Genomic DNA, 22,227 nt, shown 5'->3' with positions numbered 1-22,227 from the left:
GACTCGGCCTCACATCTTTCTCTGTTCATTTTATGCGCCGGAACAGAGTCGATGTTATCGATCATGGTCCATTCTGGTTCCCACGTGATCTTTGTTTTCGTGGTGCCCGCAATATTTGTGCCTTTTTCAATTTTGCATCGCCTCCGACACTTTTTATGGTAGAAGTACTTAAGGTGTGCGGTCGACCGGTCTCTATTTCAGTGTCCTCCCAGTGTGCGAGGTACACAACTTGCCCTTTTTCTTCTGATATTGAATCATCGTCGAAGGCTCTCCGTTCACCTTTAGTTTGTAGCTTTGGCGTCGTTCGCATTCGTTTTTTTTTCGTGCCATGCTTTTGGGGACTTCCTTGACATAGCGTCTTGCCTCGATGTGTTTGAGCTTCCACTTGTCATTGTAGTGTACAACCACGTACCATGGCTCCTCGTGCATATGTGCTAAAACATCTTCTGCAGAGATTGTCTCTGGCTCCACAACGAAACTGCATGGTATCATATTCATGCCATGCTATCAATATGTTAATCATGGAAAGTCATGACATTCTGCTTAGTTACTGCACATGTGCATTGTACAATGGCCCGATGCTTGCTTTGTCACCACTGGCAACTTTCGGATCTTCATTGAACTAAACTTGGCAAAATATTTGGGTTGACGTTTAAGTTGGACTTTGATGTGACTGAAACTTATTACATCTATTTTTGAGGTGCATCCCGGGTTGGGGTAATTAATATACTCAGTAAGTTCATATACTAAATAGTAATGAATATACTTAGTATATTAATTACCCCTTCCCCAAGGGCCCTTAATGCCTAGGTACCACCACTAGTAGCCACTCAACTTCCCTGCGAGATTGAATCCCTGGGATTGTACTACAATCCCGGGGAAGGGCCTACCACGACATATTTGCACTCCGTTGCACAGCACCACAATGCACTGTACAACAATAGCAACAAAAGTTCTAAATCTTGCCAAACGATTGTTCACAAACTCTAGCACTTCAGTTCTATCACAACAAAATGGCCAATTGTGTTGGACTTGTACCCCTGTACTACAGTATATGAATTTTTCCAGAGAAGCTGGACATCTAAATCTCTATAACAGACTCACACAAGCTAAAGTGTGCGCAGAGCACCACAAGCCTACTGGAATCCGACGCTGGTCATGATGCATCACATCCGATGTGAGTCACACTGTGGCAATCGCCGAAACATGCCACACCGTGGCACCATTGAGCCTCAGTTTGCAATTGAGTTTGAATTTTAGCATGAGGCTAGCCGAGTATCTGCGCGATCGTGTCTGTCGTCAAAGATGTCCCATCACACAAGAAACTTGTTGATCACCCGCCTGGGGAAATGGGTGAGAGTGCAACAGCATTCATCACTTTGTCATATGAAAAATGTAAAAACCATCATAAGAAATCTCAAGGGCTGCGCTTTTTGTTAAATTGCTCATACCACGCCATTTTGAGGTCAATGCTTTCATCCAGGCAGAAGTAGACGGCATCATTGTCAATGGGAATGATTTCAGGGCGCATGTTATGCATGTCGAAAAATTCCTTCATGGCTTTTTGGCATGCCTCAATCACCCAGTCATCCACAACGATGCAAGCGCCGGGTGCTAGGACATCCGCGAGATTGAACAAAATGTCCATGGTGCTCTCATACATGTCCCCGTCCATGCGCAAAAGCGCAATCTTACGATCCCCAAAGTTCTTCCGGAATCTTGGCAGGCTGTGACGGAAAAACCCTTTATGAAACTGCACCTGATTGTCGAGGAGGTGGTATCTCGAGAACCCATCTTCAACCGTGTCCTGGGGCACCTTCAAAAAATTGACCTGGCTCCAAATGTCTTCATCCTCCGGTGTGGATGCGGGTGGAAGGCCATCAAAAGAGTCAACAAGGTGAATAACACGGTCCAAGCTATTGTATGCCTTCAAGACACCACGCATGAAAATTGAAGACCCTCCACGCCAGACACCGCATTCCACGAAATCGCCCGCCACGTTGTTTGCCAGTATCGTGGTGATCAGTTTTTGTAGGTTGTCAAGGCGCTTGATGCCCACCATAGTTAAGCCGTACAAGGGCCAGTCCCGTCCGACGCTACGTACGCTTTCGTTGTAAACAGGCATGTCTGCTGTGTTCATAGCTGATACGTAAGCCTGGTAAGAAGGAGTCTGCAATAGCATCCCGGTCAAAGAGTTCTTCAGTGTCCACAGATAGATTTCTCGAAGGTCGGGGGCATCGCTGGATTTTGTACGGCGTGAGCATTGCACAGCCGCTTGCAAGTGTGTGCCTCTGTAATTCTCGGCACATGAGATTGGTAGTAAGATTCCAAGCAGGAAGAAGATGCATCTCATCATTGCTCGTAAATTGTTCTCCTGAAAAATAGGCAGGCAGTTGTCAGAGGCACCGACAACGACATTTTTCAAGCTGCATAGTCAGTACACCGACTGAGGCAAGCCCTGTCTTCTACGTAACCAGGAGTGAGTGACGACAAAAAAAATGACTTATCGTATTAGCTGTGAGCACACATCTGAGGCGCACCAAGCCTCAACGCACTAATCAGTAGGCTTCTTCAAACCTGGTATTGGACCGTGCCGTGTTTGTTCTCAGCAAGTCGCACCCTTCTGGCATTTTGCTGGGATTTTTTCGTGTGACCAATTTTTTTATCAAATTGGGCGATTTTTTATTCACAAAAAGTACATTTACCGATGTTTCCCTTCTATAACCAAATGATTGGAGCCTTATTGATATTTCATATTTAGGGTTTAGGGTTTATACCCTCAAGTACACCTGAGGTGGGGATTAAGGTCAAGGTTTCAGGGTTACATACTCAAAACCTATACTACTCAGGTGTACTTGAGGGTATAACGACCCCGATAAAATATTTTTATATCCAGGGGGAAAACTGCTCCCCTAAACCCTCATAGATTTCAAGGGTCTGCAGGACCTTGAAGTCTTCAGAATGATCTTACGAGCTTAAAAGGCCCAGAGCCCCGGGAGGGCTGGTGACAATAGGAGCTCAAAAGGTTATTGGTAGAGATGAACTCCCCTTCCCCATTTTCTGACCTATCGACGGCCCTACTGAGGCCTTACTGACGCATCTTGAGCGGGGGGTCTTTATACTGTGTTAAAACCACTTGGGGGTTTCAGGCTTGAGCCACAGGCTTGAGCCACCTGACTCAGGTGACCTGAGGTAGGGATTAAGGTCAAGGTTTCAGGGTTACATAACAGAGTCTATCAAGAGAGTTTGTTGGATGAGGATCTTATGCCCGCAGGGAGGTGATTACGACGTCGTAAATGTATGTGCGCACCGAGCCTCTTGGCAGGAAAAGCGTGTAACAATAATCATAATAATAAAAAATGTATGTACCTCAATAACCTAACACCTATGTCTCTATTACCCTCTACTGGTGAATTACCAGTGGTAATTAATTCAATTGATTCAGCGCCCTGTTGATAGGAAGGTTTAACTTGGGCTTGAAGGATGCGTAAGGAAAGTCTCAGAAAAGGTCGTTCTACACCTCGCTGAGGGCGTGTACAACTATTCCACTAGCTGTTCAACTATGCATCCAAAAACAAACTTCTTTGAAATGCTTATACTGTCAAGATGACACAGCTTGCTGGGTTCTGAGAACCCAAGCATATCCGACAAGAATAAAATCCACTTCGTGAACGTGTCTTCAATGACTTTCAGCTTTAGACAAACATATTATACCTAGGATTTTTGCGTCAGTTGCCGGGTCTGTCGGAGCTCGTGTGTATATTCGGCAAGGTTTCGTCAGGCTCCCCTGATATAGGGATTGCCCGTAGCTTTACATTTCTGCAAAGCCCAGCGATACAGGATCTCAAGTGTATCTACGGTTCTTCAGTGGTAATAATTCCCTTGAAAGGTTCCGTTTGGATAGACAGACTCTGGAGGCTCATATTTCCCTTTCATATGCTTGGGATAAAACCACCATCAAACTGTCTTCACAGTGAGGCTTTCGCAGGTGCTTCATGCTTGGCGCGACGATGCATCAGTCTCGGGCCTGTTGGAGGTGTAAGATTTGCTATGAAGCAAGCAGAACTCCTTTAAAGCTTTATTGTGGCGGCGTTGAGTTTATGTGTGTGCGAGAAGGTAGGAAAGTAACGAAGGGATAGCTTTGTGCAACACAAATATGCCCTTGGGTTGTCTGTTCAGGACGCTTGCGCGGCGGCTTGGGCAGAGCTTAGCATGCCTTCTTAGCCTTGTTTTCATTACTAGCGCAACTCCAAGGGGTCGTGCCTCAGGTGACTATATTTGTGTTAATACCTAAGTCGATCTGGTATTAAGCCTTTGCTGCCCAGACCTCGATAAAAATGTTTCCGCACCATTTATTTGATACCTGATGGGCCGGGTGCAGATCCTTTGTTTCATAAACAAGACAAGGACGTGAAAACCGCTGAGAATGAACGCATGAATTGGGTGGTGCGTGCTTACATATCATCAATTAAGGATGTAAATATCGGTGCTAAGATTTGTTCGATCATCTCATCCTGCAAATGTATGTGATCAGGCGTGCCTGTTTGTACAACTTACAAACTAAGAAGGCACCAAAAATATTCCTCAGAAAGTATCTGCTGACAGCAAGGTGTTATCCCTTGCAGGTCATAACAACGATAAATTATCCAACAGAGACCATCAGATTACTTGCAAGTGCACCTGACTGGCAAGTTGTTGTCGTGGCTGACAACAAAACACCCGTGGACTGGGCCCTTGACAATGTAGTGTTGCTGAGCATTGAGGAACAGGAGTCTCTCAAATATAACATAATGACGTTGTTGCCCTTCAATCACTATGGGTACGACACGCCTACTCACTGCCTGGCAAGTTTGCCATTACCAAGTCTTTTTGCGTGTGCAACCGAATTAGTTTACTGGTGATGTCTTCCTACTAGATGCTCGCCTCCATTTGAAGTTGTCTCTAGACCACAAAATATCATCACAGACATCAGCCCTCTGGGTAGAGGCCATGTAATGGCATACCTTTTCTTAACCCCTTTTTCTTGACATTGATATAAAGTCCTGAATTCCATGCAGGCGCAAGAATATTGGGTACTTATATGCCATTGAGCATGGCGCAACCCAAGTCTATGAGACAGACGATGACAACGAAATAATTTCTACAAACCCTTTGAAGGTGCCCAGCTTTCGCGCGCTGGAGTACTTCGTGTACAATACAACAGGTAAGAGGCCTTTCATATTCTTGTATTTTCAGGTGCTATCAAATCAATAAAATGTAGAGTAATGCCACCAAGCCCAAACTAATGAACTTTTCTCTATACAATGAAATGATGGGGAAAAAAACCCGACATCCTGATGTCACCTGGGGCGTGATTAAGGAAACACGCTTTCCCATTTTTGGGGCTGCATTTGCCTCGATTGGCTAGATCGCGAGTGGCTGCCGTCCCAGGGCCGTAAACGGAACCTAGGTGGCTTTGCCATACCGGATAGCCCCGCCGAGGGCCCCAGCTTAGACTTTGCCGGTTCTTGTACGTTGCCGGAAGAGATTGTTCATTCGTGGGACAGAGCTCGTAGAGGATAGATGACACTCTACCTTGTGCACACATTGCAGTTACAGGCAAACATCAGAATGTCTCGAAAACATTTGTTTTATACACCTAATTTAGCTTCATCTAGGTGTGACATGTGTGTGAATGCATGCAACCAGGAGTCTGCAACCCTTACCATTATTTTGGATACCCCAGCATCTGGCCTCGAGGGTACCCTTTGGACAAAATTAAAGATGCGCCTTGCGATTCTTTTGTTCGCAAGGACGCACATCCATTGATCCTTCAGGTGATGTTCACACGAGATGTCACGGTACAAGCTATTGGCGTTCAGAGTGCTGTAAATGCTTTGTCCACAAGGAAATCGCTGCATCTTATTCTGGTTTTGTGCTGTTGCAAGCATTGCATAATTATGAACAAGTTGGCCACTGGTAATAATCGGCAATTGACTCACTGAAGTAGAATTGCAACTTTACGTCAGCATTTTCCGTGCACCTGCATGAGTGTGGAAGGTCGTTTTTATGCATACATTCAAAATTCTGTCTTGTAAACACCTTGTGCATTTACATTGTCATGCAGGCTACTGTCGAATCGCTACACATGTGTGCTAATTGTTCCAACATATCCCTCTGTGCTTGCATTACAACAGGGTCTTGCAAATCTGGATCCAGATGTGGACGCAATCTATCGCCTGACACAGCCGTTGGGAGTGCACTTCCGAGCAGATTTGCCAGCTGTGGTGTTGCCGGAAAGGACGATTTGCCCATGGAATAGCCAGAATACTCTTTTTGCCAAAGATGCACTGTGGGGACTTCTCATCCCCATCACAACTACATTCCGCGTGTGTGACATATGGCGCAGGTGCGGTCATACAGCTCTCCTAGTAGTTGCTACAGTACTCTTTATTCAATGCCGGTGTGGAGGCAATCTTTTCCTAAAATAAGTTCACCATAACGAATGTTGATTTCAAATTGTGGAGTTAATAACTTTCACGATTTATGCCATGCTTATATGATCACAATGTGAGGATTGTTCGAGACACTTGTCTACGTGTTCTGCCGCCGCTTCACTAGTTTCTGCCCAGCATATAATGCGGCGTTAGACCTTTTTGCGATGGGCTCATACTACGCAGTGGCCTCAACTCGAGAGATCACCCCCACCATCTCGTTATCTGTATTTTGGTAGTTTATTTTGTATCATTTACTGCAAAGAAATGAAACTTGTTTGAAGAAGTATTGAAAGGCCTTGAATACTTGCGTGTCACTTTGAAATCGTTGGATGTTTGCAGCTATTGGGTACAGCGCTTGCTTTGGGAAATTGGTGGGAACATAGCGTTCGGACCCCCCACAGTGAACCAGTTGCGCAATGCACATAATCTCATGCGAGATTTTGAAGAGGAGAATCCATTGTACAATCAGGCCGGTGCCCTAGTTGAGCTGCTCAATGCCTGGGTTGCGCCACCCGGTAGCGACCTGCCCACCCTCATGACTTCGCTTGCCCAAAAGATGGCAGATGAAAAGATGTGGGAGCAGGTATGGTATCATTCCCTACAAATGGAAGGCCAGCTATCATGTGTATTTTATCCCGGCTGATCAAGTCCTTTCTTGAAGACCCAGACCACACTAATGAAAGCTTCTTAGTCACCTACAAATTCAAAGCAAGCCTGCCGTACATTTTGAATAACAAATCACAAGTTTCCATGGGAACTACCGTTTCAAGCTTCCTCGTCCATGTATTACAATGCTGAAAAGGCTCTTCGCCAAGGAGGCGTAATGTATCTTGCGGTCATTATGGGTGAACAACAATAGACACGGGACATCACAGTACGTGCACATCATTGATCACGGCGTGATTGACCACAACATCTTAACAAATCTGATAAATCCCTAAATCGTAATGATGAAAATGCGATTTTTGGGTGCCCACAGGGGGATGTTGATTTGATGGCAGCTTGGGTGGCAGATTTAAAAGAGGTCGGCTATGTCTTCCCGCGCTTACGCAATGCGGATGAGAGGTCTATTCAAGGACCCGATGGAGATTTGTTGAGGGAAGATGGCGCTGAGGCAGTGGCACCACATGATCCATTCGTGGCACCACGGACACCATTGCACTGGCGGCGATATGACAAGTATGCAAATTTCCACCACTTTCTTCACGTCCTTTGACTTTGGTGACCCGTGACTTTGGTGAAGTACATACTCTGAAGACCCTTTCCTAAGAGTCATGCGTGCATAGCCAATTCAACACGATTATTTGCCAGTCATTTAACGAGCAATTAATCCAACATTGATTCCTACAAATGCTAATGACGATGGCCCAAACCCTTAATAATGCGATTTGAAGAAATGCATTCCCAAGCGATAAGGATGAGCACTTTAGCATATTAGTTCTTATTGAAGGCGTGACGCTGACCATTGATTGGCTTCATGCAGCATTGTCCTTATCATCATGTTCAATACCAAGTACCCAAGCTGGCTGGAGACGTTCCAACTGCTAAAGGAGGCTTACACACCCATGTTCGGCACCCTTGTCTTTACTGGGTTCCCGGAGCGTCCGGAGGAGGTGCCTATGGGTGATAATTTCGTCACCTGCTCTGGGACAGGCCACTTACAATACATTTGCTTCGCCAATGCCATGCAGGTAAGAAAATCTAAGAGAATGAGGATGCAAACACTTTGTTGTCATCATGATAATTATTATACTATGTAGGCATGCTGGCATAGAGTGCACTTGGACTTCCTAAGTACCGTAATAGGATGTAGTGCTTCATACCTAGCAGCTTTGGCAGATGTGCATAAGACCCGCCATCCATGCTAGCTTTGCAAAATGCATATGCCGTACGTGAAGTGCATGCAAAGGCACATATCTAGATAAATTTGAGACCAGAAGGGGTACTGTCAGATCCCGCTTGTTGGCACCGACAACCTCCTCTAATGACAATCTAGTCTGTGGACCGATTTGGTTGGCACAGATTAAATCATTATGCACCATGACATAATGTCATTGCACAGGAGTTTGCGGCACCTGCTAATGGTGGTTACCTCATCTTGGGGGATGATACAATCATAAACCACTGTCAAATGCAGCATTTCAATGCCAGCAAGGTACACCTGGCCATTTCTTAATATATCATCGGATACATGACATTCAATACAAGTTACTGAACCCCCTTTCTTCCTCTGTAACTGGACACTAATGTGCAATTGCGGTGATCACCGCACCCGCGTCTTGTGATGTTGATACTATCTTTTCGGGGCTAGTGACTGATCGAAGGGCGGTAGGCACGTTTGCAATGGAAGAGCAGGTGCAACGTCTTGCTTGGTTCTCATACAAATTTCCTGATCTATATTCCGTTTGTTTTGAGTAGATATGGTTCCCACGTGCTATTGAGGCCACTCATGAGGATATAATGAAATGGGCGAATGAGAAGGCGGCCGAAGGGGATCCACTGGGTCAAGTTTGGCATTTTCATTACAACGGTGAACTGGCAAAGAACGCGCTGAAGCACTTCACCGAGGGGCACACCCGCAACAAATTTGCAAGCTCCATCCTGGGCAAGCTGGGCCCTGACCTTGATAAGGTGCTGTGCTCTTGTCAAGATCTTGCAGGGTTCCCATTTACGTTGACAGCCACTCTTGCTTGAGCAGGAACACAAGGGTTGCGGTCAAATCCAAATCCTTGCTATTGATACCATGGACAAAGGCAAGCCTAACTAAGCATGGAAGTGGAAGTGCTTGGCCCTCAACAGGGGTCATAGCAGTGAATCGAGCGAATAACATTGCCATGCTCATTGCCAATTCAGGCTCATTTCGGAGGGGAATTTACAGATGGCTTGTACATTCCCATGCGCCTCTCATTAGATTTTCTGCTGGCGTCAACGGCTTTTGCAGAAAGAAATGTCCAGCATGAGGTAGCTGTGCCAGCAATTTTTGGGATCATTACCTCGAACAAGTCTGATTTCGAGGTGAGTGCACTCTTTTGCCTTCCATCTGTGTTTACCTCCATTATGGCGGCCGTAAGGTGAGCTGAAATGACAAAAATGGAGCTCCAAGGGTGAAACAAGCGTGCGTGGCACAAGCTTAATCTGTGTGGCACAAGCTCGATCTTCGTGGCACAAGCTTCATTGGGACATTATTACAGTATCAAATTCGGATCTTCACTAAGTGTTAGCCCAACAACGCAGTTGTTCGTTTGTTTGCTGTGCATATGCATCTCTTTGTCGTGCCGTTGACCATTGACAAGATCCACAATCTCCATCATTGCCACGATGTTTTACGTAGGTAGTCAAGTTGATCAACCTACACGATGAAAGGAGGGGCCTAGTTATAACAAAAACAGAAGATTTCCTTGTTAAAGACGGCTTGCCCGATCAATCATTTATGTTACACCCCCTGAAATTCACATCACCAGACAAAGACATCAAGCAAGCCTTCTGGGAGTGGTGGACCAGTGGTTCTTGCCTTGAGCATTCGGGAGTCGACACTTCCTACAAGGTGATCTTGTGAAACATTGCACTTGTGCAAGTTCTCAATGAAGAGGTTCCTAATGTCTCTTTTGGCAGAAGCTTCCTACAAGAATAACAGAAAAGTGGGTGCTAAAGAATTGAGGCCTAAACGTATCCACTCTAATCACATGATGTTGTCGTGTGCACCATACAAGATGTCTGGCAAATTTATTTCTTTACAAGTGTCACGACATTATTTCAGGCCATTTAGATTGTTGGTGTCACACAGTGTGGTCTACCCCAATCGAAACTGGGTACATCATCGGTTGCTCTTTTAACAAGATGAGGTTTTAGGGGGTACTAAAGGGCAAATAAAAATTTTGAGTTTCATGTGTTGTGCATTTGCAGGGTTTACCAGCCATAAGTGCCTCAGCATTGGAGAGCAAGCTTCCTGGCGAGTCTCAAAATCGTTGGGCTGAGTCAGATGAAAGACTCAAGCGAGCCCAACACAAGAGATCTGATGAAGTGCTTTGACTTACTTCCCTTCAAGTTTGAAACAACTTGATCGGATTGATCTGGTGAAGATCTCTTTCATCGCATCTGTAGTATCACTGATGAATGATGGAGAATGTTTTAGACTGATTCATTCGGTTATGTTCGGACTGTCAAAAACTATCATGGCGTGGGCCAGCCTGAGCCAATCTTCCTACTGGTTCTCATACAACAGCGAGTCAGGAAATTTTCTGTAGAAATACTGAGCACAAACATTGCCCAAATGATCAACAGGCATAGGGGCGTGGTGAGGACCATTATGCCTTAGTAACATTCACCTCTGCCTGTGTAATTGCGCTCTACATATCCTGAGGGGTCCAGGATTTTTCAACACTGTGTCAGTCATGGGAAGTAGTCTGTCTCGAAACAGATTACGAGCACGTGTAGGAAAATGCACAAAGTACCGTACTGGCAGTGGAGTTCATGTGAACAGTAGGATAGCCATACTTGTCAACTCATAAGCCTGCAAATTAAACAATACCATACCAGGTGTTGCAGTACCACACAACTCTGCACGTGCCCATGTCCATGTCCATGGACATGTCCCGGAGCCCCATTGCTCGGTTAGTCTAGACTGTCTGAGAGTCTGAGAGATCTCTCATGCAGCAGATTCTACCAAACTGTGCACGAGACCAAAACTTATGGTGGCCTTGAGAAGCACCAGGCCATTCGTAAAATCTTCGATACAAATCATCGATAAAAGAATCATGACGGTAGGAATGCTCCTCACCTGGGTTAGTTCTGGTACAAGTGCCTGATGAAGGCTATCCCCTGACAAGCACTCGCTCTCAAAATCCCGATTTTGATCCAGCATGGGTGGCGGCACGCTCTTCAAGCTTCAAAAGTCGCTGTTGCCTCCATGTGCTCCTCTGCAGTAGTGCAAGCAATATAGGCATGGTCTTGCAAGGTGGCTATGCCGAGGTCTGCATAGCACCTACACAATTACGCATAACGGATATTCGAAATCATGCGCCTTGCTTTCAGAATTCAAATTTGCATGCTTGAAGCCGCTTCACGCAACACTCTTTCACCTTGCAAACCCAGGGCAGAAAGCATGACCTTTAACACCTGCTCCTTGGTCCCCAAAATTTGAATAGTAACCAAAATTTGACCAAAATGTGGCTGCTTTCTCGTGGTCAGATCACCCAACCTCGAGCCAGCCCAGCTGCAAAATTCAGCTGTCAACAGACCCTCGACTCACCCAAAAGCTCCAACAGGTCATGTAGTCCACTCTAAGCAGGTGCTAGCCCTGGAGAAACCCTGTGCTCCAACTCCTGCTGCAAAACAAACATCCTGTCAGCCTACTTTCCCTTTAAAAGTTGACTCTCTGTGGACCTGCTTTGACCAACCTGGCAAAACACAACAACAAAGGCCATCTGCATAAAGCCCTTGCAATCAGCGAGAGTACCTAAAATCACAACTTCTGGTGCCAGGGCAACCTCAACACTTCTCTTAATAGACACTAGCTTGCCACAAATCTGCACATCCATTTCAGCGCTCACATTCGCCCACATGGAACCCTCCACGTGATCGCCCCTAACTGTGGCCCAGGGGTGTTCGGTTTTACACGCCGGCGTACGAGACCGAGGTCTGGTCTGCTGAGCGTGCCAGCCAGGAAGGCAAAGAAGGCCGTTTAAGGCAGGTGATGCTCAGTCAACGGCCGCTGCTGCCTGAGATTCTTACTTTTGTCCCCAACTGATCCTTGCCCCAGCCACATTATTGTGTAGCTTCATTTAATTCCAGCCTAGGAGCGAGATTTCTCACTTAATGCTATCGTGGTTGGGGGGAGGTGCAGTCTTTCTGCTGATGTGGATGTTCAGGCAAGCAGGAGTTACACCTTTCTTGATAGACACTAGCAATGCAAAATATTCCTAATGAAGAAAATTCCTAGCAGTATGCATGGATTTTACACGCCTATGTTGCCGGCAGCACTGGGCAAGTACTCTGGATGATTCACAAGCAAGGCACTGTCCTAGTATTCTGTTTACTCAGATGTATGATAATCTCTTCAAACAGCATGTCCTGGCTCTTCTAAGATAGCCTCCTTGTCTTTGCACTTCTGCTTCCATTCTGGGTTCCTGCAGCTTTCGCATGGACTATCCCTGAAGTTGGAGAATCCTTGCAGCGCGCTGGCGGTCCCCTCTCCGTGCCGGAGTCCTTGCGCTTGCGCTTCTGCCCAGCAGGCTGACCTGCTGACGGTGCAGGTGCTCGATGCTCTGCTGCCTTGCCGCTGCGCGCTGCAGCCGGGGCATTGCCGCTGACGCCATCTCGGCTGCCCAGATCTGCTGGCGGGCCAGCGCTGGGGGTGTCGACGAGCGGCTGCGCAAGAGGGCGGTCGCCGCTGCCGCGCACGCCGCAGCGGGGATTGCAACTCCAGTCTGCTACCCACCAGGTGCGCTCGTCTGATCGCCAAGGGATTCAGCGCGCAGGGATGGGGATGGGCCGCCAGGTGGCAATGGTGCTGCGAGAGGCACATGCGCGTTGTGCACATGCAACCTGTGCTGGGGCTGTGGCCAGCTCCTTTGCAGCGCGCCGCTGGTCTGCCAGAGCTTGCATGAGGAACCAGCTCTTCAATTTGCTGGCAGCTACACCGAGCGTTGCAGCCAGAGCCATGAATTTCTGCAGACCCTGGCGTGCGCTCTCCAGCTGGCAGATTCCTGCAATAACAAAGGAGTCCTTCTGATATTTTGGCGGCTCGATGCTGGAGTGGCATCAGCATCAGATGGATTATTGCGCAGTGAAACTGTAATGTTCTAGTAATGCAGAGATCACAGGCACCGTCACAGTGCAGTGGTCAGAGAATAAAGTTCACCTCTGGGCGCGCTTCAGCTCCGGTAGCTGGTCTGGGGTCAGCTGAAAGGGGCCCATTGGCAGGTCCGGCAGAAATGCTGGAATAGCGATGGCCCCCTCCAGCATCCCCGTCCCGCCACCTTCCCAGGGCCGCATCAGCAGCTTGATCCTTTCATAAAATGGCTGCTCTGCTTGATGGCGCAGCCGCGTCCTGACGGGGGCTTTTCTGATCACAGCCGGCTGCCTGCAGGGAGTGGACGCCACCACCGCTCGCAAGAGGTGGGGCCTGGTGGCGGCTGTGCTGTTTGCCGCCAGTATGACCCCCTCGGCGCAGCCATGCACCTGCAGCGAGCTCGGTGCGCTGTGCATGTGCACCGGCGGCAGGAGCCCCTCTTGTGGGCAGGTGCAGCCTGGTCGGCTGCCCCATGCCGCTCGAGTACGCCTGGACCTCCCATAGATCTGGCAACGCGCGCAGGTCCGGCTGCCGGGAGGGATACGCTGGGGACAGGTGCGCGCCACTCGCATGGTTCTATGCTGGGATTCCGCTGCGCGCCAAGATGGCTGCGTACCCATCCCAGCCCTGCAGGTTGCAGCAGTTGGGTCCAAGCTGAGCCGCTGTGCGCTTCGCAATATCTGACGGCTGCCGCGGCGGCTTGGGCCGGAGGCTGTCCAACTGGGCGCGCTGGAAGGGTGCCTGCCTCGCCGCCCAGCGGAACCATTGCACATTGTCCGCGCCCCTCCCCAGCAGCATGGTGCCGCCGAAGGCCTTGTCCGCCATGAATACTGAAAATTTGCTGACGTGGAGCATATTATGCTCTGTGTAAACTGAGGACATCCACGCTGCAAAGTCTGCAACAGCTGCTGGGATAAGGATGCTGCTCTGCATGTTTGGCAGGCTATTCGCCAAGCAGCCCTGCTGGTCAGTGGTGAGCACATCTGCTCTTCGCATCGCTGTCGTCAGCATGCCATGCGCCGCATTGGCCATGTGTTTGGCGTGGTTTGCCGGCAGGAAGAGGAGGAGGCACCGCTCCACGACGCCGGCATCGACCATCAACTGAGGTACTCTTGCCCACAAGTTATTATGCTGGTCAGCGGCATTGTCGAGCACCACCACCAAGACTCGCTCCCCATTCAGCGTTGTCAAGGCGTGGTGCATGATGACATTGATGCCGGTGGTTGCACAGCCGCTGTAGTTCTGCCCCTTGAATATTAGGTACTCGTAGCTGCGGCCGGTGCTCAAGTCTGCAACGCCGTGCACTTCTATCACCTTCCGCTCCCTGCCCCAGCCGCCGGCGAGCTCACGCGCCGTGTCAGGCAGTTTATTTGGGGTCTTCTTGTCATAGTGCAAGATGCTGACGGCCTGCACTGTTGCGAAGGGCTGGGAGCACAGCTTCTGCGGCGGCGGCACCTCGCAGCGCAGCTGCACAGCTTCGGCCTCAGCGCACGCCACCAGCTGGCGCTGTCGGCGGGCTGCTTCTGAGTGCCTTTTCAGGCATTCCTCCACCAGCTCCTGATGCAGCTTTGCAGCTGCCACAGCTGCGCCCGCAGCTTCCACAGCTGCGCTGACCGGCGCCGGCGCGGCCGCGGCTGCCGGTGCAAGAGCGCCTGACTGGGCAAGCCTCGGCGCCTCGGCTTCCCTCTGCCTCTGGAGCTGCACTGCTCTGTCAACTTCCTGCTCGAGCTCCGTACAGCAAGAGCAGTAGTTGTGGTCCCTCCGCCGGCCGACCAGCCTGAAGCCGGGCATCCCTGCCGCCAGAATGTTCGCACGCTGCGTACTGACAGGCTGTCGGGACAGAGCGCTGCGATCGCTCCTCTGACTAGGCGGGAAATTCTGTGGAGCCTCAGGGCGCAGCTGTATATGAGCCAGCAGCTGGCCAACCCAATTCGCAGCTACCAGCTGCGAGTCCGCTGCCAGCAGCTGCAGCGTCAGCTTCTCAAGGTCAGACGGTCCCCGCCCCTGCGGGCCATGCAGATGGCAGGAGGCGACGGGACTCGCTCCTGTCAGACGGGCCATTGGGTCTGGACTGGCCAGCCGGCTTCTTGTCAGAGGAGGCCACTGCGAGTGCATGCGACTACGGCGGCTTCACCTGCATCAATGCCGCCTTGCGAAGGGAGCCGCTGCGACAGCGCCTGCTCGATGCCTACAGCCGGGAGAGGTCTTGCTTTGGAAGCCCACAAATGGCGCGACTCTGCCAGCCGGCGTCAGGGCAGAGCAGCTGCGGCAGAGCTGACGGCGGCAGGCGGCCCTAGGGGCATGCTCGAGCAGTGTTTCCGACGTTTCCAGACAGAGCACATCCTCGGCGGGGTGACGCTGAATGCCCAGCGGCGAGTCCTGGGTGGGATGCTGATCCATGGCCTCTGTCGGCAGGGCATCCGGGCAGTGCTCCAGAGCAAAGTCAGCAACTCCCGCTTCGCTGCTGTGGAGGCCAGCCTCACAGCGACAGCGGGAGACTTCACAGCAGCCTCCAGACTGCCGCACCCCCTGTCATTGCGTCCCAACTGGCCCCCCATAGCCATCAACACTGCGGTGCGCGAGCGCGTGCTGCAGTTCCTGTTGGAACGCACGCGGCCCGACCCGGAGAGGAAACTGCTCCACGCCTGCGACCCGGCGCTCAATTCCAGAAAGGGGCCTGCAGTGGCACCTCCTCTTTCCCCTCCTCTGCGAATTCCTCCAGACTGTGTTCACCCTTGCGGCAGGCTGGACACGCCTCCGCACCACCGGTGGTCTCCACTCCGCAGCCCACACACAAGGTGAGGTCTCCACATATAGCTGCACTTTCTGCCTGGAGAACGCACTCCGCTGCCCGCACGTCATGCACGGGAATACCATCACCCCATGAGGCCTGGTTGACGAGCAGGCGCGCTCTGCAGACTATTGCTTCAGCTGGCCTTTGTCCACTGAAGAAAGCGGCCTAGAATGCTTCTCTTGGATTTCCACAGTTGGCCTCGGCATGCTGCAGCTGTGAGGGAGGCTGCTCATGCTGTCTTGATCCTTTGCAGCTCTAGCAGTGAGCATCCTGTGCCGGAGCAAATTACTAACGAAGTTAACATGCAGTCATAAGCATTTGTAGGCTGCCATACATTTTAGAGAGCGTCTAATGCAAAAGCGACGCGGAGTGGCTGCAATCTGAAAGGGGAGGCACCTGTTCAGGAGGGGCGTCCCTGGCTCTGGCAGCTCTACATCCCCTCTTTGGTGCCCGCGAGTCAGTGTTCTCCATACAAAGCAAAACCTTCAATATCATGCGTTCAAGGCAGCAAAGCACATACACATGACGCCAGGGTTTGACACTCCTTTAGGATTCCTAAAGGGATGGGCACTCCGGTTCAGGGATTGGGGGCAGCCTTCAGGGAAGCCCCAAGAAAAATGGGGAGAAGACGTCCTGGCCAAAACGCCCCAATCTCAGGGCATCCTCTAAATTTCTGGCGTGTGCTGTACAGATCTCAGGGACCTTGGACTGTTTCCAAATGCCATTGCATACGCATGGCCGTTGACAGTTGACCTGGTTTGCTGCAGATGCTAGATAACTACTCAAAGCGTCCAAATATGGCCAGGCGTATGTCGTGCCAGTTGCCCAGACGTTCGACTCCTGGCAGGGCCTCATCCAGTTTTTAAGACCCGAAGGAAAAAATTTCGAGGTCAGGGATGCCCTTAAATTTCAGCACATCTCACGGGAACAGGGCCTGTATTTTATATTCACGATCCAGAGTAAATTGGATGAGCAGCGCTGTTCCGAGGTGTCCACCCCAGACTCCAGGAAGCCGATGGCTATGCAGTCCAGCGATCAGATCAGATGGAGGAGCTCCGCAGCCTCCTTGAGAGCCTCCAGGGTGATGTGGGCCACTTGCTTTCTTTCCATGACCAATCAGGCCCCAGCATACCTTTCTATGGGCAACCAGCGCCCCCAGCCAGCTACCAATCTCCTTTCCCAGCTGCAACATGCCATAAGCCTCCTTTCCCAGCTGCAAGAGGTATCAGCCTTACAGCTACCGCCAGGCTTTGCAACAGCCAGCGCCTTTGGAGATAGAGCCCAGCCATGGCGCAGTTAGAGGCAGGGCCCACTACAGTCGTCCAGACTCTGGGTCGGACCCTTACAAAGAATAGTATCAGGCGAGCCTCGCCCCACCATTATTGTGTACATTTTTTATTAGTAAAAAAGGAACACTACGCCCTTCCAAAGGTTGGGGGTGAGGTTGGCCCTAAAATCCCTTAACCCTTTAATCTCGGATATTTTGCTAGGAGGAATGGTCGCCCAGCGTATCTGCATGGTCCAGAGTTAAACAATACTGAAATGTGTAACAAAAATAACTCCAAAACTCATATCTCTTCGAAGTTCGAATACGCCACCAAATTGAGTGAGCTCAGTTGCTATGGAGTGTTCTAAGCGACCTCTTTCCGTTGCCACATCGAGCGCCGAAAACGGTGACGTTCGCACGGACTTGCGCGGTCGGGCTGCAGGCATCGGGAAATCGAACCCTCATAACTTGGCGAGTACATAGTCATTTTACATAATTCCGGGTGCGGTAGATTCGTCTGGACGAGATCTTTCCATCGCGACATCGATCATAGCAAATAACGGCGTATCGAGTGACCTGTGCGTACCGTGATGTCTGCCCATGGCCGCGAGGGACCCCCCCAAAATGTACACACCCCCAGTGGCCATTTATGGACACCTTCTCTAGTTAGTATCAGACCTGCAATTTCCCGCAGCATCCACAGTTTTGCCATCAGCAATAGACCTAACTGGGGCCCAGTCTGGTCAAGATTTGCCAAATCAGAACACCAATCTTAGCAGTATTTTTAAGACAATAGCTCCAGAAAAGGTTCACAGGCCTTGACAGGCATCAGGACTTAGATGACTGCATTCTCTTTAAAAGCATACCCAGCCAATATGCCTGCCTTACACCCGAGGGATGCAATGAAGCCAGCATTGATGTTTTATACACAAATATTTTATAGTAACGACGCCTGGAGACTATCCACCGGGTGTGAACACAGCGGCGGCCATTGCAGTGCTGTCTTGCCACATATCGAAACGCTAGAATTCTGATAAAACATGTGCACAGGTGAACTCCTCACCAGACAGAATAAATGAGCACATGTTGACCACAAGTTGAGAATTTGTTCCATCGTGCAGATTTTAAGATCATGGATCTCTCAAGGTCTGGTGAGCAAGCCGACAAAATTCGTTGTAATGATGGAGTTGTCCTTGTTAACACTTTATATCAACATGTGTGTAACACATGCAGTATTACAGAATACTTTTGAGTGGTTTGATTCGGAACTGATTGTCACTCAAGACTCTCCAGAAGAGTATCGATATCGGTTCACAATGTTCTGCAAGCGCCTCTTAGAATTCTCAATTTCCTATGTATTTGGGTTCACTAGTCGGTGGATGATTTCTCACAAGCGTTTCCGCATTGGTTCTCTTCTGCAATTGGGTTTTCCTGAGCTACAACCGCTTCTTAGCATCTGCAGAGGACAAGGTGCATGCAGACTTATCTATGCCATCGCACAACACTTTCGCATGCAACTCCCTGAATGGAATCGAGCTCCATGCCATTGAGCGATAAGCAAGCTTTGCATCCACCAGATACATGATAGCTTGCGCAGCAGAAGCGTCTCTCAGTACTTTATGCATGATTGTTGAGTCTTTTGGCAGCATCTGTAAAATGGATGGGAAGATTGGGTACGTGGGACCAAGCGCCTGTAACCGCACGTTACATGGTCGTCCCCGGCCCTGCAAAACAGCAAGCACCGACCACTGTCAAGCACAAAGCTTTTGCAACACACACTATGACAAAGGACCAAGTCGCATCTTCGTACCTGTTTCGCATTTTCGGGGTTTTGCGAGCCAGATACGACTCATTTACTATCTGGTTGCGACGCAGTTGCGCTCAATTGCAACTCAGATGCGACCTAAATGCGTCTTGCAAATCGTAACAAAAATGGGGGAATTGCGATGCAGATGCGATGTTTGAAAGTTGCTAGGTGATGGCACCTGAATCGTAATCCATGCTCGCAACCCGAGACCGCAGCAGCCGTGCGGCGAGACACGTGACCTCTCGGAATTTTGTCGAGGCATTTGGTAAATACTAGTGTCAGAAGCACGTGAATTAGCATGAAAGATCGAAATAGACGGAACACCTTGTACAAATTCGCTATTAGGCGTGCACAGAACCGCGCAAGATGGGGATGTCGCCTTCAGGAATGTGCTGTGTGGCTGAAGAACATCATGGCTTAAATGATTAAACTTCGAGACAGTAGATCAAGAAAGGTCCTTGGCTCGACTTGGCTCGAAGTGTTGGGACTTGTTGGGATTGCTCTCCGAGAGTCTGGCGGGGGTTGTGCCCGGTACCTAGAACCTACTCGCAAAATTCATAAGAGCTATTCAGGGTTTTGAGAATTCGTGGTTTTGAGAAACCCAGAAATTGCATTTGGCGCCTGGCGCAGGTTGTTAAGTTACTTATATTATTACTGGTCGCCAAACCTAAAGCTAGAGGCCATAGGCCGGCCATACCGTATGTAGTACACGCGGACTGGCAAGGCATCCATAGCGACATCTTCGGGGCCCACATAGTACCGAACTATGTGGGCCCCTAGTGTCTGCCACCCAGTGTTGTTGCGCATTAATCGCCTTTGAACAAGCTGCCCTTATTGGGCAAGACTCGCACACATATAAGATAGATTAGTTGAAAAGACAGGTAAGAATTTCCCGAAACTGGCAGAAATGTGTCGTCAATATACAAGTTGTCAACAATCTCCGAGGGTTGGCCCCGAAGATTTTTACAAGAACTTTTACAAGATGTAAAATAATTGCCCGATGAGCGTGTCTGTCGGAAGGGTTTCGGACGAGCTGCCACGTGTCGCCCTCATTCGAATTACAGGTCACAGTCGCGAAGTACTGAAATCTCGGCTCCGCCACTTGAAGCCGGTGTGCTCGTAAACACCACTTGGCAAGCACTATGCACTCCCTGTCACACTGGAGCAAGGGTTCAGGGTTTCTACATACCTGGCAAAGCTGGATCCAGCCAACAAAGCTGACAAACCTCAATAATGAGCCAAATCCGGCCATCCACATGACAACCCTTACACAGCTGCCAAAGCCTACAAAATGAACGTAGCTTACACACCTTACAAAGCTGCCAAAGCCTACAAAGCTGACAAAGCCGACACACCTGACAAAGCTTACCCACCTTACGAAGGATACAGAGCTGTCAAAGCTTACAAAGCTTTCACACCTGACAAACCTGACACACGTGACAAAGCTGCCAAAGCTGACAAAGCTGAATCGCCGGCCGCGCGTGCCGCCCCGTCCGCCCTACCCCAGGAGGACTGGAAGGAGTGGCTGGAATTTCAAAAATGGCCGGAGTAGGAGTGGCATGAGTACAATGAATGCCATGACATTGTCACCTATGTCAGCTGTACCAGCTTTGCCAGGTTTGTAAGGTAAACCATTTAGCATGTTTGTAAGGTTTGCCAGTTTTGTCAGGTTTGTAAGGTTTGACAGGTTTGTACAGCTTTGTCAGCTTTGTCACCTTTTTTAATTTGTCAGGTTGGTAAGCTTTGTCATGCCGATGGCCAGATTTGGCTCATAATTGAGGTTTGTCAGCTTTGTATGGCTAGATCCAGCTTCGCCAGATTTGTAGAAACCCTGAATCCTTGCTCCACTTTGAATCCCTCCGGGGGCCCTGGGGGTTGTAGAAACCCTGAACCTTGGCTGCGAGGCTGTGCATTGCAATTGGCCCCGGGTTCCGGCTGCATACGGGCCATCTCTGTCATGGATATTCAGAGAAATCCAGAATGTTGCAGTTCGACTGGCCAGCGCTGGGATTCGACCCACCACCAGGAAATCCTACGATCTTCTTCCCTGGGATATCCTAGATGGCTGCCGCAGTTCTCGGGATTCCTACGACTAGGAATCACGTGGGAAATCGTAGGCCTGGTCGCTTCGTAGGATTTCCTGGGATTCTATGTCTTCTTCTACGTGCTACAAGCTCTCCAGGGTATAAAAATAAGATAAAAATCGATCGAAACAAAGGGATCAGCACGGAGTCGACCCAGAAACCTTTTCATTGTCACAATGAATGCAATACGTTGCTAACACCTTCCGAAGTTCGTTGACACAAGCTGGTAATCACAATTTGTCAGTGGTATTTATATGTATAGCGTGAGAGCACTGCAAAAGCCCGCATTCCCACAACTTGGGGACTCTACGAGCGTTGTAATCTCCATTTCTCCATACATTCTGTTGCATTGACAAGAGCAAAGGGCTTTCTGAAAGGCTACTGGGCCAGGACGCCGCGCACACACCGGGAACGGCGGAATGCTCGCACATCCCTTGATTTTTCGCTGTGCTTTGGTCTTGGAAGACATTGCAATGCATGAATCAAGCGAATATTGAAGAGATAGAGCCCCAAAAAGGCCCAGAATCACACTACATTACATATTATTCGGCCTTTCGTCGTCCACTGGGGTGACGTCACGCGTGCGTCTTCCCAGGAAGGCGACGGGATCTGGCATTTCCTACGCAAATCAAGCCCAGAAGTTCCAGTCTAGATGCCGAACTCTAACAGATTCAACAGACCCTGTGCGGGTTTTCCCAGGGCCATTGCACTCCTAGATTTCCCTATAGATACTAGTAGTTCTTCTAGGATTTTCTAGGTCCAAGAAGCAGGCTCAAATTTGCTGGTGGTGGATAGCGGAGGGAGCACCAGAGGTGACCCATGGCCATTTTCTAGAAGATACTATACTGTAGTACAGCTACTGGACTTTCTTCACTTTCCTAGGTCTGACATTAAAACCGAAAGTTTCTAGTTTCCTTGAACAGAGACGCGACTTGAAAAAGTGGAGATTGCAGCTTGTTGTAGGAAGTTTCCATGAAATCCAGTGGGAATAGACGATGACCTGATGTCG

At 49.5% G+C, this 22,227-nt stretch overlaps 3 protein-coding genes across 3 annotated transcripts; 1 reads left to right on the top strand and 2 right to left on the bottom strand.

Annotated features, from left to right (window-relative positions):
- Window positions 1-669: 669 nt before the first annotated feature.
- Window positions 670-2,593, bottom strand: COCSUDRAFT_31881 (Macrocin-O-methyltransferase). The gene is made up of 2 exons (XM_005642532.1): window positions 2,541-2,593; window positions 670-2,374 (listed from the first exon to the last, which is right to left on the bottom strand). Exon 2 carries the CDS (start codon window positions 2,354-2,356, stop codon window positions 1,418-1,420), a length of 939 nt encoding a protein of 312 aa, XP_005642589.1. The 5' UTR covers window positions 2,357-2,374; window positions 2,541-2,593; the 3' UTR covers window positions 670-1,417.
- Window positions 2,594-4,010: 1,417 nt separating this feature from the next.
- COCSUDRAFT_49421 (hypothetical protein) lies at window positions 4,011-10,832 on the top strand (the record flags this gene model as incomplete). Its single annotated transcript, XM_005642531.1, has 15 exons — window positions 4,011-4,116; window positions 4,382-4,446; window positions 4,626-4,819; window positions 5,058-5,203; window positions 5,689-5,740; window positions 6,107-6,331; window positions 6,389-6,442; window positions 6,816-7,059; window positions 7,456-7,655; window positions 7,960-8,167; window positions 8,539-8,631; window positions 8,895-9,107; window positions 9,330-9,491; window positions 9,808-10,020; window positions 10,380-10,832. The coding sequence occupies 15 exons, from the start codon at window positions 4,011-4,013 to the stop codon at window positions 10,503-10,505; spliced, it is 2,301 nt and encodes a 766-aa protein (XP_005642588.1). The 3' UTR covers window positions 10,506-10,832.
- A 522-nt stretch (window positions 10,833-11,354) lies between these two features.
- On the bottom strand, window positions 11,355-20,769 carry COCSUDRAFT_45672 (hypothetical protein; the record flags this gene model as incomplete). The annotated part of the gene is made up of 17 exons (XM_005642530.1): window positions 11,355-11,457; window positions 11,859-12,001; window positions 12,713-12,864; window positions 13,013-13,224; window positions 13,336-13,557; window positions 13,883-15,369; window positions 15,607-15,744; window positions 15,814-16,113; window positions 16,457-16,525; window positions 17,193-17,243; window positions 17,914-18,005; window positions 19,005-19,137; window positions 19,313-19,534; window positions 19,832-19,978; window positions 20,324-20,408; window positions 20,508-20,632; window positions 20,740-20,769. 17 exons carry the CDS (start codon window positions 20,767-20,769, stop codon window positions 11,355-11,357), a joined length of 3,711 nt encoding a protein of 1,236 aa, XP_005642587.1.
- Window positions 20,770-22,227: the final 1,458 nt, after the last annotated feature.

The sequence above is a fragment of the Coccomyxa subellipsoidea genome (assembly GCF_000258705.1).
Source record: "Coccomyxa subellipsoidea C-169, whole genome shotgun sequence".
NCBI lineage: Eukaryota > Viridiplantae > Chlorophyta > Trebouxiophyceae > Coccomyxaceae > Coccomyxa > Coccomyxa subellipsoidea.
Note: the sequence above shows the minus strand (reverse complement) of the source record. Positions and strands in the feature narration are given on the sequence as shown.